The sequence below is a fragment of the Rhinopithecus roxellana genome, chromosome 16 (genome assembly GCF_007565055.1).
Source record: "Rhinopithecus roxellana isolate Shanxi Qingling chromosome 16, ASM756505v1, whole genome shotgun sequence".
Lineage (NCBI taxonomy): Eukaryota > Metazoa > Chordata > Mammalia > Primates > Cercopithecidae > Rhinopithecus > Rhinopithecus roxellana.
Genome location: NC_044564.1, coordinates 105,245,991 through 105,263,018, shown reverse-complemented (window position 1 = coordinate 105,263,018; position 17,028 = coordinate 105,245,991). Strand labels below are relative to the sequence as shown.

At 39.2% G+C, this 17,028-nt stretch overlaps 1 protein-coding gene across 6 annotated transcripts in view; it reads left to right on the top strand.

Annotated features, from left to right (window-relative positions):
* Positions 1 to 473: 473 nt before the first annotated feature.
* SMC2 (structural maintenance of chromosomes 2) overlaps positions 474 to 17,028 on the top strand; it is a 47,992-nt gene continuing 31,437 nt past the window's right edge. The window contains exons 1-9 of one of the 6 annotated variants that reach the window (XM_030920235.1): positions 474 to 491; positions 1,494 to 1,722; positions 2,310 to 2,459; positions 4,535 to 4,657; positions 6,071 to 6,109; positions 6,514 to 6,624; positions 6,809 to 6,853; positions 8,426 to 8,659; positions 8,890 to 9,039. In XM_030920235.1, the coding sequence (XP_030776095.1) occupies positions 1,555 to 1,722; positions 2,310 to 2,459; positions 4,535 to 4,657; positions 6,071 to 6,109; positions 6,514 to 6,624; positions 6,809 to 6,853; positions 8,426 to 8,659; positions 8,890 to 9,039 (1,020 nt within the window). In that variant the 5' untranslated portion in view covers positions 474 to 491; positions 1,494 to 1,554. Of the gene's footprint in view, positions 697 to 1,451; positions 1,723 to 2,309; positions 2,460 to 4,534; positions 4,658 to 6,070; positions 6,110 to 6,513; positions 6,625 to 6,808; positions 6,854 to 8,425; positions 8,660 to 8,889; positions 9,040 to 17,028 lie in introns of all 6 variants that reach the window. The other 5 variants (XM_030920232.1, XM_030920231.1, XM_030920234.1 and 2 more) reach the window with 5 other exon arrangements.

The following is a 17,028-nucleotide window of genomic DNA, read 5'->3' as shown; positions in this document are numbered from 1 at the left end:
TCCTCCGAAGGACTGTGCCTCTCCGGCCCTAACGAAATACAGCTTTTACTTTGCAGCAATCTGAGCCAACCGAAAAAGATTCTGAGGCTTCCAAAACAGAACCGATGAGAGCACTCAAAGAATGCTTCTCCATCTCCTGACTCTGTTGCTTTGCGTGAAGAGGAGAAAGCCGCGGTGAGCACCGCCCAGGACTCGAGAAGGCGGAGTCTGCAGGGCGCCGAACCCTGACTAGAGGGCCCGAGGAGGGGCGGGGCTGGCGAAGCGCGAGGACCCGGGGCCGAGGTGTGGGGCTGACCATAGCGTGCCGGACGCCGGTGTGAACGTATACTACCTGCTCCTGTAGTACCCAGGCCCGCGCCTGGGAGTCCCCGGAGCTGCCATTATTGAGACTCCCTATTGCCCTGCGGCTTTAATCCTTCGCGTGTAGGGGAAAAATGGAACCCTAAAGACAGGCAACTCCTAGGCACCAGCACAAGAAATAAGCAATGGAGGTGGGGTCCTTTGCTCGCGCCGAAATTCAAAGGAATAAATAGTTCCGGCGCGGGTGTTGAGAGCGGTGCGGCAGGGGTTGTATCCGCTATGGTGATGTTCTCTTCGTAGTAGCCGCGGCTAGAGAGTTGGCCTGCTCCCTGCCTTTGTGACCCGGAGGAGCTTTTGGGGTGCGTCAAGCCCTGGCCTGAGGCAGCGGTGAGGCGTGTGCGTGAGCACGGCCGGTTGGGCCCGGACAGACATCCTGGCGGGAGGCGGGACGCGGGGGCTATGGGGAGGAGGACCTTAGGTGATCCTTAGAAATAAAGGCTAGATCCTATTCGGCCTTGGAGTAGGGCGAAGAGGTGTAGACAGGCCTGAAGAAGCGAAGTTAACAGCCTGAGTAAAAGCAAGACGTTGGAGAATATGAGATACATCTCATCCCTAGTAAATACTTAAATGACTTCCCCTCCTCCCGGAGTCAAGCACAATTCGGGGATGCAATGATGGACGTAGGTGAAGATAGTACAGGAACTTACAGACAAGTAATGACCGTCTAATATCAGTTTTAAGTACCATGAAGGAAAAAGCCGAGTTAAGGAGTGTGGAGAAGTGACACAGGGAGGTCAGGGAGGACTCCAGTAGGGTGACATTTGAGCAAAGACGTGAGTGCAGTAGAGAGTAAGCTATGTCAGTATCAGAAAAAAGCACATTATGGGCAAAGATAAGGGGATATGAAATAATCCGTAGTCTTTGTTAGCTAGAGTATGATAAAAGTAGAAGGCAAGCCTGGAAAAACAGGTGTAAGAAATAGTTAAGACTTCCCAGTTGAATGGTTTAATTTCCAGATAGTGGCTAACTCTGTTATATTTTTGAGTAGATGAACGATGTCTTTACATCAGACAGGATAGTTTGTCAAGTGGCTGTTTTATTTCTGTCACCCTATCATTACCGTTTTTGCCTCGTGTTCATTATGATTCCAGGTTTACATTCCACTTAGGTGGTGGTATTTCTGTTTCGTACAGAACTGGTTTGTGGCCTGTTTGATTCCTGTCAGAGGTTTGCTGACCCAAGACAGTATCGAAAATGCATATTAAGTCAATTATTCTGGAGGGATTCAAGTCCTATGCTCAGAGAACCGAAGTCAATGGTTTTGACCCCCTCTTCAATGCTATCACTGGCTTAAATGGTAGTGGAAAATCAAACATATTGGACTCCATCTGCTTTTTGCTGGGTATCTCCAACCTGTCTCAGGTAAAGTGTAAACTTTCTGATTTATTTTAAGTTGGCAGGAGAATCCTCACTGAACTTTGGAGACTTACCAATATTCATTTGTGTTTTTATACGTTTTGTAAATTACGCCTCACTGCCACCTTTAAAGGAAACTATTATTACTCCTTTAGATGAGAAAATAGAAACATAGAGATGTTTATGTTAGAGATGTTTATAAGTAACAATGCCTCAAAACTCAGGCTTTCTGACTGTAAAGTAGTCTCATTCCAGAGTATTTCCCTGTGTAATGATGCCTTTTCAAATCTTGCTAATGGATTGAATGACTAGTGAAAATCATTGGGACTGGCTTTCCTTATATCTTGCAAAGTAACTTTTTGCTAAAAAATGAATAGGAAACAATTCAATTCAGAGTTGAAAAGGTTCTATAGAGAAAAGTGTCCATTGCCGGTTGTTACCTATTTTCCTTGCCAGAGGATGCAGCTGCCTATCCTTGTCTGCTTAGTGGACACTATGTTGGTGGGTTTTCCAACAGCAAGGAAGTCATTTTTAGTGCTGCTTTGTACAGTAGGGAGTTTTGTAATTGATACACTTTTCTTCTTTTATTTTAGGTTCGAGCTTCTAATTTACAAGATTTAGTTTACAAAAATGGGCAGGCTGGTATTACCAAAGCCTCTGTGTCAATCACATTTGATAATTCTGACAAAAAGCAAAGTCCTTTAGGATTTGAGGTTCATGATGAAATCACAGTAACAAGGCAGGTGAGTGGCTATTAAACATTTCGATATCTTAAGACCTTTTATGTCTGATGTGGTTTTTGGCCCTATGCCTTTGCAAAACGTGCTAGAGAAAGTTCATAAGCAAAATTGGTGCCTTAAATTCTGACTAGATTCCTTAATATCTTCCTTACATTAAAATTTTGATCATGCACACTCTATCACTAAGAGAACTGAAAAGTTATTCATCTGGTATAAGCACTCAACTATGCTGAAATCTTAAACCATACTTGAATCTTCTTTGGCTGTTCTTGAACACCTGTGTACTTGAGATCTTCCAGTCTTCTGTGATAACCCATTCTGTTTTTGGACAGGTCTTATTAGAAAGTTACCCCTATAAATTTTGTCAGAGTCTGCTGTCTTCAAGTTTTATTCATTAATCCTAATCCTCTTCAGAGCACTAAGAGCAAATCTGACTTATTCCTTACTTCAGTGTTTAAGTGATCTGCAAGTATATGTGTTTTAGTTCTAAGTGAAATCTTGCCAGGTCTTTCATTGATGTTTGTTCCTAGTTCTTTCACTTGCCTGATTATACCAGGTATGCTCCAGTTTCCCTCCCTGCCCCTGCATTCATCTATCTATCTTTTAATGACACCTTGGATTGAGTGTGCCAAAATCGGTCTAGTTAGAGTTATTCTTTCATTTTAGATATTCTACTTCTATTTTTCCCGGCAGAGCAATTCTTTTACATATATTACTAATATAGTCAGGCAGTGTTTTCAGCTTGTCAAGGTTTTTTTTTTTTTTTTTTTGAAACACAGAGTCTTGCTCTGTTACTCAGGCTGGAGTGTAGTGGCACCATCTCAGCTCACTGCAGTATCCGTCTCCCAGGTTCAAGAGAGTCTTCTGCCTCAGCCTCCTGGGTAGCTGATACTACAGGCACCTACCACCACACCCGGCTCATTTTTTTTTTTTTTGTATTTTTAGTAGAGACAGGATTTCACTGTGTTGGCTAGGGTGGTCTCAATCTCTTGACCTTGTAATCTGCCCGCCTCGGCCTCATGAGCCACCGTGCCCAGCCCAAGGCTTTGTTTTTAAAAATGTGGTCAACTCCCATTTACTGTCCATCTTAGCATTTATCACTTACAGATTTTCTCTTCTATTGTAATGGAAGCCTCTGATTTAAAAAAAAAAGAAATATAGGCTAGGTTAGGACAGAATCCTGTTCTATGTCATTAGGCATCCATCAAATATCTATCCTTTAGGAACTAAGTGTCTTACTAATAATCTACCTAATTGTTCCTGTCCTCGTTCAGGCTATAAACTTGCATCTTCACCAAAATTATAAAGTTTTTGTCAGAGAGGTCTCTTCAAATACATTAGTATATGAACTACCAACGTAGTAGTCCTGTCAGGAAAAGAAATGAACCAATATTTATTCAATATTTATTAAATACTTGATGTATATTGGGTGTTCTTGAATGTACTGGGATATAGTTAGAAGAATGAGAAACAGAGCTTGTCTTTAAGGACCTCAATCTGGTAGATGAGACAATCATACCCAATAAATGACAATTTAAGTGTGATAGTAGAGTATGGTGTCTGAGATAACTTAGTGAAACCATACTGAAGCTCTGTAATTACCCTTTCTTTTAAATGGTCACAAATCATGTCTTTATTAATAGCTTTTTGAATCTTGTCAAGAATTGATGTCAAGCTACTTTGTCTGACGTCTATTCCTGTGGAAAAGTAGAGAAAGTTAGCCTCTGTAGAAAAATTACAGAAAGAAGGTAACTAGGAAAGGAAAGTATGTTTTACATATACTTGGAAACATAAAGCTAGAAGGTAACCTTGGAGACCTAGTCTGGTGCAGGCCAGGGTAAGAGGCTTGTGTGTAATTACATAACTAGTTAGCAAAAGTACTTGCATTAAACACCAGTTGTCCTGACTCAAGTTAGTGTTTTTAGCTATGTCATACTTGTTCCACTATTTATGCAGAATTGGTTTTGTTTACTGCTAGTTGGACAGAACAAATAAACGTAAGCTAATATGCTTAGTAATTTATCCTAGCACAAGGTGTGCATGTACATGAATATTTTAAAAATTGCTTTCTTTTATAGGTGGTTATTGGTGGTAGAAATAAATATTTAATCAATGGAGTCAATGCTAACAACACAAGAGTACAGGATCTCTTCTGTTCTGTTGGCCTTAATGTTAACAACCCTCACTTTCTCATCATGCAGGTATTTTGTTTGAGATCTTTATGTCACTTTCGTAATAGTTTTGATATTTTTTACATTTAAGCAGTTAAAATAAAAGTACCATATGTTTTGGATTTTATACTTTTTATTTACTATTGTGCTGTGTCTGGCCATCTGTTAAGAAATGTGGTTTAGTTACTTGCAGTGATATATTCTATTGTATTATAGACCTTTGACTCCTCTAGAATGTTTAGGAGTGATTTTTCTTGACTTTTTATTTTGTCACTAAAAGAACAATACATGTTAACTGTAAAAAAAAAAAAAGAAAGAAAGCCATAATATGTCCTTTTAAATTATTGGATTAATGCATCTTAATATTTCAAGTATAAAAGTTTGAATAATTTGCTTATTTAGAGATTTACACAAATAAGGAGTAAAGGCTGATTTTATCTTACATTTACATTATGTCATTTGACCCATCCAGCTATCCTTTGAGAGAATTACAGTAAAGTCAATGGGAGCATCTCAGTGGGACCAAAATAAAAATATTTCCACTACACATATTCAAAGTTGAAAACTTACTTTTAAGTGAATCTACATTCTAGTAATACGATTCTCTGAGACCTGGGCATGCAGGTGTTTTGTTTTAATTGTTTTTGGTAATGAATGAATTTAATGGTTTACTGGCATTGATATAAAATATTTTATTTTATTTGAAGCATAGAAGTATGTCGTCTGTTTTGTGAATTATCCTGGAGGGTTATTATTCAAATAAATTTTGAAAGTTTATTAATTATGCCACAATTTCTTTTTATATTTACCTGTTTTAAAATTGAATATTTCTGGCCGGGCGCGGTGGCTCAAGCCTGTAATCCCAGCACTTTGGGAGGCCGAGACGGGCAGATCACGAGGTCAGGAGATCGAGACCATCCTGGCTAACACGGTGAAACCCCGTCTCTACTAAAAATAAAAAAAAAACTAGCCGGGCGAGGTGGCGGGCGCCTGTAGTCCCAGCTACTCCGGAGGCTGAGGCAGGAGAATGGCGTAAACTCGCGAGCAGAGCTTGCAGTGAGCTGAGATCCGGCCACTGCACTCCAGCCCAGGCGACAGAGCAAGACTCCGTCTCAAAAAAAAAAAATAAATAAAAATAAAATTGAATATTTCTACTTATGAATGTTAACTGTCTCAGAAACATGGTCCTTGTTAACTTTTTATCATTTAATGAATTATTTCATTTGTATCATTTCCTAACTTCCATAATTTGTATCACTGGTAAGTGAGAAAGTTAATAGTAAAGTTCCAAAATTCTAGAATCATGGAAGAATTATAAAGGAAAGATCCCCAAAGATTGGTATATTGAGATAAAGCAGCTTCAGTCTAGATAAACATGAATGGCAGTACAGATAAACATTTTCTGTAATTTGTTATCTTAGTAAGTTTCCATTTTATTTTCAGGGACGAATTACAAAAGTATTAAATATGAAACCTCCAGAGGTAAGAATACTATTTATGGACATTAAAAATAGTTGGTATAGATATTTAATCTTTCAGACAATTTTTAAATATTATTAAAATTTTTGGAAACATTGTTTAGGAATGATTAGTAAAGACAGTTGTATATTTGTGTAATATTTGGCACTATGCCCAGATATTAAAATTGATTTTGATCGTGTAAAGGAGTCTTACTCAACTGGTGTTTCATGTCGGAATTCATTCCTAGAGAATAAGCCTACAGGAAACGATTTGTGTGAAATTACTGTATTTAACTTTAATGGGTCATTTGGGCCAAATTTTGGTAAGATGTTTAGTGAGGTCAAGACAAAAATGTTATATTTAATGTAAATTCCAGTTGGACACATTGTCTTGGATACTAAACGTTAATAAAATTGTCATTCCAGATTTTATCCATGATAGAAGAAGCAGCTGGAACCAGGATGTATGAATACAAAAAAATAGCTGCACAGAAAACTATAGAAAAAAAAGAGGCTAAGCTGAAAGAAATTAAGACGGTAATTTAATTCATATAAAACATTTTTGGAGAAGAATGTAATTTTGCATGTAGAGTTTTTGCTGTAAAGAGGGAAAAATTTTTTTCTTGGTTCAGTTTTCCATAGCCATCCATGCTACTTTTCTTTCAAATACATTTTAATAGTACTTTACATGCTGAAAATACTATTTTTCTTTGTTTTCCAGATACTTGAAGAAGAGATTACTCCAACCATTCAAAAATTAAAAGAGGTATATTCTGTATATTTGAGGATAATCTATTAGAATGTCTTTCAAAGTGAGCGATATATCCAAAATCATACACATGGTGATACTATTTCTTGGGGGTTTTTTCCTGCGATGAGATAAGGAATTAGAGTTGGCAGTCCATAATTGAGCCTTCTGCTTGCAGAGGATATATACTTATCTACTGAGTCATAGGATATTGGAGAGTAATATTTATAGTTTCAGAAAATGTTATGCTGAATTTTAATACTTTATTGAAGCTAAGCAAGTCTGGATTTTCTTAGATAAATAGGATTGACTGGAACAACATTTCTTAAAGATAATGGCACTCTTAGACACCCTCATTGGTAGAGTGAACAATTTCCAGGATAAGAGGGGCTATCACTATAATTATTGCTGTCAAGGTATTTTGTAAGCAGAAGGTGTTGAAACAGAGGATTGAATTTTCTCTATAATCTTTGCTGCTCCTGACATCAAAAGACGTGGCAGTATTTCATGAAAAAATGCGTTTATGAGCTACATTTTCTTTTTCTTGAGACAAGTCTCACTCTGTTGCCCAGGATGGAGTGCAGTAGTGTGATCACAACTCACTGCAGCCTCCACCTCCCAGTCTCAAGGGATCCTCCCACCTTAGCCTTCTGAGTAGCTGGGGACTATAGATGCATGCCACCACACCCTGCTAGTTTATTTTTTTTTTTTTTTGTAGAGATGGGGTTTCTTGTTGTTTCTTAGGCTGGTCTTGAAATCCTTGGCTCAAGTGATCCACCCACCTCGGCCTCTCAAAGTGCTGGGATGACAGGAGTGAGCCACTGTGCCCAGCCAAACGTTTTTAAAGATATCCATTTAGGAATTTATTAAATGCTCATTGAAATTTGGTACTACTCAGAGCTATCTTGTGAATCCATATAGTAGTGTAGATTTTACTGGAAAAATTGTAATCTTGAAGGTACCCTTTTTGTATGCATGATTTAGTAGAAAACACTAGATCAGGAATTTAAACTTAGGTCCTCGACTTGATTTTGCCACAATTTCTTTCTAAATCTAACAACATGGACAGATCATTTCATCATTCTGAATTTGATTTTTATGTGTAAATTAAGGATTTTAGTTATTATTTTATCTGGTCCCAGTAGGTCCTTCTGGGAATCATGTTTAGTAATGATGTGAGGGAGCAAGTGCTTGTAGTAGTGCTTCAAAGAATATTAGAGTAGGCTTCTTGGTAATACTACTACAGAATCTATGTAATAGTGTATCATTGGTGGGTGTGTAAGTTGTCTTTAACAGACTTATTAACACTAGCTTATGAACTTTATGTCCATATTTCTTTTTTAAACTCAGCTGCCCAATTATATATTAGAAGAAGTAGCCAAATAAGATTCACTAGAGAAGGTATAATGCTATCTAAAAGTCCTGACTTCTAATGTTATGTAAAGTAGCCTAAAATTTAAGATGTTATAATTGTTTAATACAGGACAAAATCTATTATATCATGTAATGAGAAATTTGATACATCTTGCGTAATTGAATTTTTTTTTAATACAATTTTGAGTTACTCTTTTTTTGTGACTTCCCTTTCAGGAAAGATCTTCCTACTTGGAGTACCAAAAAGTGATGAGAGAAATAGAACATTTGAGTCGTTTATATATCGCTTATCAGTTTTTGCTGGCTGAAGATACCAAAGCACGCTCAGCTGAGGAGTTAAAAGAAATGCAAGATAAAGTTATAAAGCTGCAGGAGGAATTGTCTGAGAATGATAAAAAAATAAAAGCACTTAATCATGAAATAGAAGACTTGGAAAAAAGAAAAGATAAGGTCTGAACATATGTATTAGAATTGATAATATACACTGTGAAAAACGTACTACATTATATATAGTAACTATTTAGGATTCAGTGGGCATTGTCTGTTGTATTGATTTCTTAATCTTATAGTAAGATAATGAAATAACTTATAAAAAAAGTATTTGATACAGAACTCATACAATAAAATGACAACATGAACAAATTTTATATAAGTGGCTGACTTGGCTGCATTTATTACAGGAAATTGGAGGTATACTTCGATCTTTAGAAGATGCTCTTGCAGAGGCTCAGCGAGTTAATACTAAATCTCAAAGTGCATTTGATCTCAAGAAGAAAAATCTGGCATGTGAAGAAAGCAAACGCAAAGAGCTGGAAAAAAATATGGTTGAAGTAAGTGAGCTTAATGTGCCACTAGTGCCACTTGTAGACAAGTATATAGTCTCACTAGTGTACATTTATGTATTCCATGAATATTTAGTGAGTGTCTGCTGTACACTAAGTACAATTGTTTGGGCTAGGGTTACAACTGGACCAAATGGTCAGAAGTCCTTGCCTTGTGGGCATTCATTCCATTGGAGGAAATGATGATAAAGAAAATAAAACATGTAACATGTTGTATAGTGATAACTGATGTGGAAAAAAAGTAAAGCAGGGAAGGGGATTAGGAGTGTAGGGGAAAAAGGGTACAGTTTGGGATTTTAAGTTGCGTAGCCATTGAAGTAAGGTGGAGAGTAGGGAGAACAGGTTTGATAAGCTTAAGAAATACAGTGTGAATGTAATATGCTTGAGGAGCCTGTTAAGACATCTTGAGTAGTGATGTTGATTAGGTACTTAAATATATGAATAGTGAATCCAGGCAAAAATACAAATTTGGGGGGATCATCAATGTTAGGTGTTATTTAAATCCATGAGACTAGATAAAATGATCAAGGCTGTAAGTATATATAAGAAGGTTGGAGCCCTGGGATACTTTCAGTATTTGAATGTTGGGATAGTTCAACATTCAAAACAGATTGAGTAGCGTGAGGAAAATTAGGTGAGTAAGTTGTCCTGGAGTTCAGGTAAAAAAGATATTTCAAGGAGAAGTGTCCGTGAGTACCTGATTAGATTGTGTTCATACTCTCACAGAATGAAAGCAGAAAAAAGAAAAGTGACTATAGATAACTTTTTGAGAAGTTTTCTGAAAGAAGGAGAAATAGGGAGCTAACCGGAGTGTAATACAGAAGAAAGGTTTTTTTGGCTTGATTTTACATGGGATAAATAAATTCTATATTGACAGAAAAGATCCAGTAGAAAAGGCGTCATTTGTAATTCAGGAGAGAGAGATGGAAGAGTTGTTAAAATAGGGCCCTTTGGTAGCTGAAAGTAGGATAGGAACTAACGTATAGAGGTCACCTTCATGAGAACTAGAAATAGGTCATCCATGGTAACAGAAGAGTCAAGTATATAGTCAGATGAGTAGGTGTGTTTCTGGAGCTTATGGCACTTCTTTTGAGGGTGATTCTGTTGTCCCAGTGAACATATACATTTGCCTTTCACTGAAGAAAAATTAACGTTTTGAAAATAATTTCTTTATACTGCCCTGTTAGATATTTTTGCAGAGAAATACAATGGTTGAATTAAGAAACAGTGGAAGAAAATTTAGACAAAATTTTGAAGCGATATGAATGTGATGTAGCAGTCTGTGTTGTGGCATCCAACAACCGAAATCAATTCACCAATTACTTTTTTTTTTTTTTAAGGTTTTGTAAAGCTCTAAACATGTGCACCTGCCTTGTTTTGGGTTCATTTTTCTTTAGTCTTGTCATGTCCTTAAGCTTCACACACTGATTGCTCCTTTTTCATCCTTCTTTTCTGTGTCCCTTATTTTTCTAGATCTCTTAATGTTAGTATGCCCTAAGGCTAGCATTCTGATATCTTTTATAAACATTCATGCCATAGGTGGTCTCATCCAGGTCTGTAACTCTAAATATCATCTATATGTTGATACCTTGCAAATCTGTAAGCAGGCTTAACTCCTGAACTCTGAAGCAGGTTTATTGTATGCAGGTTACCAGGTTGTCTGAGGACAGCAGACAGAACACATTCATACACAACATTTTATGTGAAATGGATTTATTACTTATTGATAGGCAACAAGGGAAAACAGAAGTCTAGGATTCATTGCAAGCCGTTCCCCCAAGGCTCAGAAAAGCTGCCTAAGGTGGTTAGAATTTCATTTGCATGTGCCCAACTTGCACAGCAGCTGAGGGACCCCAGAAAACAGCCTGCTCTGGGTATATACCCTGGAGTAACATGAGACACTGGGCTGAAGCACTGAAATTCTGTTTTAGGGCAGCTGGAGGAGCAGACAGGAACAGTCCTGGCTGTTCCAGCCATTGCCTCCCTTTCTCGGGATATTGCATTATCAGCACACTCTACAGTTACTCTTGAGAACTCTAAGCCAGAGAGGGAAGAACTGGCTTAGTCTAGTGCCACCTAAGGAGTTGTCTTGTAGTTTATCCTACAATCTAGGTTTCCACACTAGCAAAACTAGTCCTTTTGTTATGCCCACAGACTTCTCTGAATCTGAAGAAGAAGGAGGTTTGTCTTAGATGGATATAACACTCTGACTGACATAATCTCATTGCGGTATTGTTGAGCCGTAGCCAGAATACATTTCACTGTGCCCAGGAGGACCACAAGCAGGATGATCAGGCCTGCCTGGAGCACTGACTCAGCCCAGGATCCCAGTAATCCAGATATGAAGTTGTTAAAGAGGTCAAAGAAGGATCCTTCGGACCTGCTTCCAGATCTGTATTTGTGGCTTTGCAGTACCTGAGGTGTTTATCTAGATACAGCAGGAAGCGTTGGCAACCACATATGCTCTTTCCACTTGTGCTAACGGGTTTAGAGCAGTTGTCTAAAACAACCTTCCCAAGGGATATCTGCTGGGCTGAAAAGCAATGTTATATATGGTACAGAAGATTTTATAAAGCACTTAAACTCAGAGACAGTAAAACCTTTTGGTAGGTCCTGAGTAAATCTGTTGTACAGCTTTAGGCTGCTGGCCCTATGATATATCTCATTTCTAGGAGTGATACGTAGGGGCATCCCCCAGCATTCCCAACGTACAGAATCCCACCATCTGCCAGCTTTCCAGGCCTGACATCGCCCATCTTCTGTTTAGGTCACTCCTACACTGTCCATGGAAAATGATGTAGTCTTTGGCAAACATCTTTTTTACCTGGACTCCAGGACAACTTACTGGCCTAATTTTCCTCACAGTACTCAATCTCTTTTGAATGTTGAACTATCCTAACGTTTAAATGTTGAAAGTATCCTAGGGTTTCAACGTTTTTATATAAACTTATATAGCACCGTTTCCCCTGTTTTACTGTTCAGTGGCCCCATTCATGGGTAGGGAGGCATTAGCGTTTGCCAGCTAAATCTCATTAGTGGTATAGTTGCATAAGTTCAATTTCCCCCGTACACAATTGTTCATGAAGCTCCTACACAGAGGGCTTGCACTAGTTCATTGTGTTTCCTTCGTCACCAAGGGGCCCACCCATTGAGGTTATGTTATGTTTCATCATAACATTTTGCCACAGTTAAGTTAAAACGGCATTTTTAGCACCCTTTTATGCGACAGATGCTATGTCCTCTCATGTAAGCCAGGGGTTAGGGTCTATTGATGTACACTGTGACATTAGGAATGCTAGGGTAGTTCACTACTAGCAGGACCAGATTGTCATTGTGGGCTATGACAGAAAGTTCCTGGATGTCATGTCTAATATCTTACGTTACCTGCCATGGCCACAGCTTGGGAGGTGTTATGCTCCCAGGTCTTTGCTGCCACATTCTTGTGGAAAAAGTGTATTGACAGGTTAGTGCTCCCACCTAACACTCTCCTGGGATCTCAGATGTTCCCACCTAACACTCCTAGGATCTCAGATTTCCCCGAGCTATCATAATATGCATTGCAGTGCTGTGTTTCCTTTGTGCTAAAGTACAGTGTTTAGGTCCATAATGCCCTAGTCAGATGTTGGTACCACCTCACTAACAGGCCACCTTGATATCCTTCAGTTACTTTATGAGTAGGCTATTTCATTGTTCCATTTTCATTGCTTCGTTTTAGCTCCATTGGCCTGTGAATAACAGGGTACATGGAAAGTCCATTGTATTCCACAAGAGAATGCCCATTGTCATGCAGGTTGGGCAGTGAAGGATGTTCCTTGGTCAGAGTGAAATATGATGAAGTATCAAAAAAAATGACATGTTTCTTTCAAGGGTAGCATCAGGGTCCATATGAGTGACATATATTTGTTGCTTTCAGAAAGCATGTCCTTGTTTCTACATAGGGGATTTTTTAAAATTTTATTTTATTTATTTATTTATTTGAGACGGGATTTTGATCTTATTGCCCAGGCTGGAGTGCAATGGCGTGATCTCGGCTCACTACACCTTGTATTCCGCCTCCTGGGCTCAAGCGATTCTCCTGCCTCAGCCTCCCAAGTAGCTGGGATTACAGGAATGCACCACCACAACTGGCTAATTTTGTATTTTTAGTAGAGATAGGGTTCCTCCATATTAGTCAGGCTGGTCTCAAACTCCAACCTCAGGTGATCTGCCTGCCTCAGCCTCCCAAAGTGCTGGGATTATAGGTGTGAGCCACCGTGCCCGGCCCACATAGGGGATTTTTTTTTTTTAGCAGTCCAGTCACTAAGTTGCCCTTCTGCTGACCAGATGGCTAGGCTGTTGGCAACAGCCTATGACTTGGTGAAATATTGCAAGATATGGCGATGGGGTGGCCCAAATGGACATCATCACTGCATATAGTTTGACCCATTGAGCGTAATGTCCATGTTCAGCCTCAGTCAAAAGATGACCACTTATTGGCCTGATGGTGGCTACAGTCAAGAGGATCCCTCCTGTTTTGTTTGATGGAACTTTCAGTAAATCACGCCATACCATTGGTAGGCACATCTCAGAATCTTAGGACCCAGGGAGCCAGAGGAGAAGCCAAAGCATCCCCTGTGGGTTGTTTGGACCCTTCTAATAAGCAAGCCATTTTTTTCATGAAGCCTCCTGGTCCCTTGGGGTTGCAACTAGGCTTGATTTCAAATGTACCATTTCTGTTTGATAATCAAGCTCTTTTGAACCTGCTATAATTCATTGATAGGGTTTTTTTTTTTTTTTTTGTAAGCACTCAAGTGTGGGCAGTTTAAGTCACAGAGTCGCATGTGGTGCTCTAGCCTTAAGACTCACAGTCTCCACCAGTGCACAATAGCAAGCAAAAAGTTACATTCCAAGAGCTGTATCGGGTGGCTGCCTCAAGCAACTTAAAAGTTCAACTTCGAAGAGGCTAGGTCTCCCAGTGACAAGTTTCTGTTGCCATAGACTCCAGCCAGCATGCATGGTGGTTGTGGACACCTGTCATTGCATCAGACTAACAGACTGTAAATGTTTTGAAAGCAGCAGCAAGGCTACCACTTTACATTGTTTTCTAAGGCCTGCTACTGCAAAGTTCATTGTTCAAAGTTGGCAGCTTTGTTAGTCACCAGGATTAAAGGGGGCCAAAAAAACACCCACATGGGTTATATGCTGTGTTTAGTACCCAAGAGACCTACCAGCTCTGGGGCTTCTTTTTTGTTAGTAAGTGTCACCAGCACCAACAATTTTTGTTAGACTGTATCTGGGATACTTCCTTGGCTTTCTGTCCAAGTGACCTTGACATTCAGCTTATGACCATCCATTAGTCTTAATGCCCCAAAGGCCTGTCTGACCAGCCAGCCTAGGCCAGTGCATTGTGACATTTTTATCTTTAGTGGGTTTTGAATTAAGAAAGTAGTGTCTTATTCTCCATTTGGTATGTAATACTGCTTTCATTGAGTAATTTATGAGGTCTTGGGTAAGTCTTGAATAACTTATGAGGTCTAAGGTGGCAGGTCAGGGTGGATATGTGCCACTGGTATAGCTCAAATTCTTAGCTGTGAGGGGCATACCTCCTCAGGTAGTGGTGATGTTCTGCACCACAAGCTGCCAAACTATCAATGTCCATACTCAGTGGTGGGAACTGTGGTCACCAGCGCCCAAAGTGACACAAAGTATCTACTCACAGCAGGTAAGCATAGTGAGTCATTACATTTGCCTGAAACCCTCCCATGGTCATCAGTTTAACTTTTCCCTAGGAAAACTGGAAATAAGTCCTGTGGGCTCCAGCATCCAAGAACTCCAGAAAAGCTTACTTTCATTTCTTTTTCTCATCTTAACAGGAGTATAGGGCCATCTCTGGTGGGGACCTGGAGACCTTGGTCCTGCTCTAAACTATTCCGTTTAGCCATTTGGATCCACAGTGTCCCTTTATCAAACAAACGCTTCAACCAGGCTGCATAAGTCTTTCCTGGCCTTTCTGTATACTCATCCTCTAGTGAGCTTCGTTTTCTATGAGGCCTGCGTTGTATGTGTTGCTTCTCTCAGATGCCTCAGGGACTGTCTGAGTACCTCTTTCCTGTTCCCTTTCCTGTTCCCTCTCAGGATCCATCTGACTACCTGCTTCCCGAGCTATCTGGCCCTGGGAATGAGCAATTACATGTGTCCAACAACCAGGGGATCATGTGCTGAGCTCCCCCATTTCTGTTTCTTGCTCTGCCTCAATTCATGCAGCCAGCTCATTCATTGAGGGGGTCATCTATATTCCATTTATTATGGCTCCTTCTCCATAAAACATCCAGCTGCATATCCAAGCCCCTCAACCCTTTAGGGTGATATCTCTGCCCTAGGCTGGGTATTGGGGACAGGGAGGTGAAGGGGTGAAGCCATTCCAGCTTTATCAGTAAGCCATGATTCTGTCAGAACAGACCCTACTAACTGCAGTGATGGTATGAAACAAGTTCACTATGTACTAGTAACCAACTTGTCAGTGTTAATGGAACTCATACAGCACAAGTTACATGAAGCAAATTTATTTCCTACAGATAGGCACTAATAGTAAACGCCTAGGTTTCACGGTGGGCCATTCCCACAAGTGTTGGATGGAGTTCCATCTGTGTGTTCCCCATACAGCTGATGGACCCTAGAAAGCAGCTTGCCCTGGGTTTACACCCCAGGCTATAAACCCAGCCTGCCCTGGGTTTGTATCACAGAAATAGAGAAATGGGGGTGGTCAGCACATGATCCCCTGGTTTACATGAGTTGCTGAGCTAAAGCATGAAAAGACATGCATATTTCTAGGAGGAAACTGAAATAGAGTATGGATTATTCAGGCCATTCCCTCTATCAGAATGTTGCATTTTCTAGCACATTCTACAGCTATTTTTAAGAACCACAACTGAGAAAGGGAGAATAAGTCTAATGACATCCAGATGACTGTCCAACAAACTGTAGATTTCTTCGTCCAGCTACTTAATTAACATTTTTACCTGGATGACTTTTAAAAAGTGTAAAACTTAACATTTCCAGAATAGAATTTAGGAATTTTCCTCATCTACCCAGACCCACCTGAGTTACTGAATTTTCCTCATGTCAGTAAATGGTACCACTATTTACCTAATTGTTGAGGCCAGAAATCTTAAGAGTCCTCTGGATTCTCGCCATTCTTTAAATATCTAGATCCAGTCTATCAATAAATTCTGTTAACTTTAAAAGTGTATTCAGAATACAGCCACTTTTTGTTACCTGCATTACTGCCAACTTCATTCAAACCATCACCTCTCATGAGGGCTACTGCAATAATGTGCTTATTAGTTTCCCTACTTTTTTCCTGTTGCCACTCTATAGTCTGTTCTTTACAGAAGCTAAAATATAAATTGAATCACATCACTCCTGTGCTTAAAATCCTTCAGTGGTTTCCAAATTACATGTACGCTGTATGACACGGGAACAACATGGGTTTGAACTGCGTGGATCGACTTATTAGCAGATTTTTCTCAATAAATATATTGGAAAATTATTTGAAGGTTTACAACAATTTGAAAAAACTTGCAGACAAATACCATATGACCTAGAAATATCAAAAAAATTAAGAAAAAGTTAAGTATGTCATAAATGCACAAAATATATGTAGGTACTAGTCTATTTTATCATTTACTGCAATAAAATACACAAAAATCTGTTACAAAAAGTTAAAATTTTTCAAAACTTAAACACCATACTTGGCACTATTTGTAGTTCAGAGAAATGTAAACAAATGTAAAGATGCAATATTAAATAACTGCATAAAACTATAGAACATACTACACTATTGTAATACTTTTGTAGCCACCTCCTGTTGCTATGGTGGTGAGCTCAAATAAACTCAGTGTGACATTAATCATTTGCTTCTGAGTAGTTCGCGTTTCCAGTAAGTTGCAGAGCTCGTTAGAAAGTGATGTCTTGTGGTTCTCCTGTATTTTTAATCAT